This window comes from Electrophorus electricus, chromosome 19 (assembly GCF_041902795.1).
Source record: "Electrophorus electricus isolate QZ-2024a chromosome 19, ASM4190279v1, whole genome shotgun sequence".
NCBI lineage: Eukaryota > Metazoa > Chordata > Actinopteri > Gymnotiformes > Gymnotidae > Electrophorus > Electrophorus electricus.
Genome location: NC_137515.1, coordinates 19,815,001 through 19,816,828, shown reverse-complemented (window position 1 = coordinate 19,816,828; position 1,828 = coordinate 19,815,001). Strand labels below are relative to the sequence as shown.

The window sequence follows — 1,828 nt, the reverse complement described above, 5'->3', positions numbered from 1 at the left end:
TATTGAGTAACACGCTGCATTTACCCCGAGGGCAGAAATCCATTGGCAAATATCGATCAGTGAAGCATGTAGTGGGAATTAATTTGGCTGCGAATTCTACTCCATGTACTCCATCAGAAGCACGAAAGCCAGCGCGCAGCATTATTCACGCATGCGCACATACATTAAAGTGCTTGCATGCACGAATTGTTTGGCCGAACGCGTAAGTTTGCAGTGATGCAAGCGACGACATGCAAGGCAAAACCACTAACATATCTGTTTAAGGAAAAAAACCCATCTACATATGAAATGAACTCTGAATGTAAATCAGTAGCCTAAACTTAAAGCAGGGTTCCTCGGGGAGACTCACAGACATTCTTCCCGCACTTCCCTGTCATGTCCTTGTGCACTTCATAGCGTGTCTCCTGGCCTCGTGCACTCGGAGGAGCGGCGAGGGCTCGACACGCGGGGCTATTTTCATCGCGCTCGCTCTGACGTGAAGAGCGGCGGAGCCCCCAGGGTCGGACACCAAACTTCGTCAGAGGGGAGCGAGCGGAGCCGCGCCTTCGCCCGGGCGACAGCGAAAAGAGGCAGAAGAGAAGAGAAAGGGACGAAACTGCGGCTGTCGCGAGCCCGCAGCGATGAGAAAGCGCACGTAAGCGGCCCAAAGTCCCATGTGAGGAGATGTCAGCATGCACGTTTGGCAAATACTGCATCTCAGAGGAGGAAAGCACGCGGACGCGTAAATCTCTCTGAGTGATTCAGTTCAAATGCTAAGTACAACCGAGGAGAGAAACCACTTCCTTAGTCCCAGAAGTTGTTTAATGAGAAAAAAACCAAAAGTGAAAATTCTGATTGTACCGTATTAAGGTCTGCCGGAGAATTTTCGTCTTAATCTGGAAAATAAGGGCAGACGAGCAGTCGCATCTATATGGACGCACGAGCAGCTCGCTCCAGCGCGGAGAAACGCTTCAACGCTTTTAACGAGAGGATGCGGTATTGGACAGTGTCTTCGAAAATATATTCGTGATCCGTTCTCCCAGTTATTACCTGCCTTTCCAAAAGTTGGATTTCACGGCTCGCTACAAAGGCACTGGATTTGTTAGATCTGCACGAGTCTAAGAAGCGCGCGGCTGGAGATGCACCGGCGGAGTGACAAATCCGTGCGCGTTAGAGCCACGCTGGAATTCTAACAGAGCTGCTAAGGAAATTACTTATCTGCCTTTACCACGGGCAACATCTGGGATCGTAGCGTCTTAATCGGAGTTCACAGGGATTTTACCATGATTTTATTTCATATTCTGAGTATCCTGTTTTTACTGGGTAAGTAATAATACTAATACGTTTAACAAAATGTCACACAGGGCAAATAAAGTAAATCGAAGCAAGAAACTACTAATTGAAGGAGATTTAGCGTGTCCTAAACATAAATCCGGGTCATAGGCAGACGATGAGAATAACAGTCACCGTTTGGTGGAATATTTATGAACTAACTGCGTAAAGTAACGTTTTTAGCGGTCAAAGGGACACCTCACAGTAAGAGCCCCGCTACACTGTAATAAAAATATCCGCAAATCCAGAATTGTCCGTAATCTTCAATCCGATCAACGAGCCCGAGTTGTTCCCCATATTTGTGGAATAAGGCTGATTTGAACTTTGCCAAGGATAAACGTCTACACACGTTCGCATAAGGAAATGTCCATGGTGCTGAAACAGAGACGTAGCGGATCATTACTGAAACAAAGCAGGGCATGTTAAAAAACCTAAATGATCTGTGCACATTTAAAATAAGTACACGCCTCAACAGCTAGTGTTTTCATAACAGTAATCCGCGCAGGATGTGCAGGGT

At 46.8% G+C, this 1,828-nt stretch overlaps 1 protein-coding gene across 1 annotated transcript in view; it reads left to right on the top strand.

The window, feature by feature from the left end:
* Nucleotides 1-514: 514 nt before the first annotated feature.
* The window catches only part of gfra2b (GDNF family receptor alpha 2b), a 31,868-nt gene continuing 30,554 nt past the window's right edge, over nucleotides 515-1,828 (top strand). Inside the window, exon 1 of the mRNA XM_027001736.3 lies at nucleotides 515-1,302. Within this exon, the coding sequence (XP_026857537.2) occupies nucleotides 1,263-1,302 (40 nt within the window). The 5' untranslated portion in view covers nucleotides 515-1,262. The remainder of the gene's footprint in view (nucleotides 1,303-1,828) is intronic.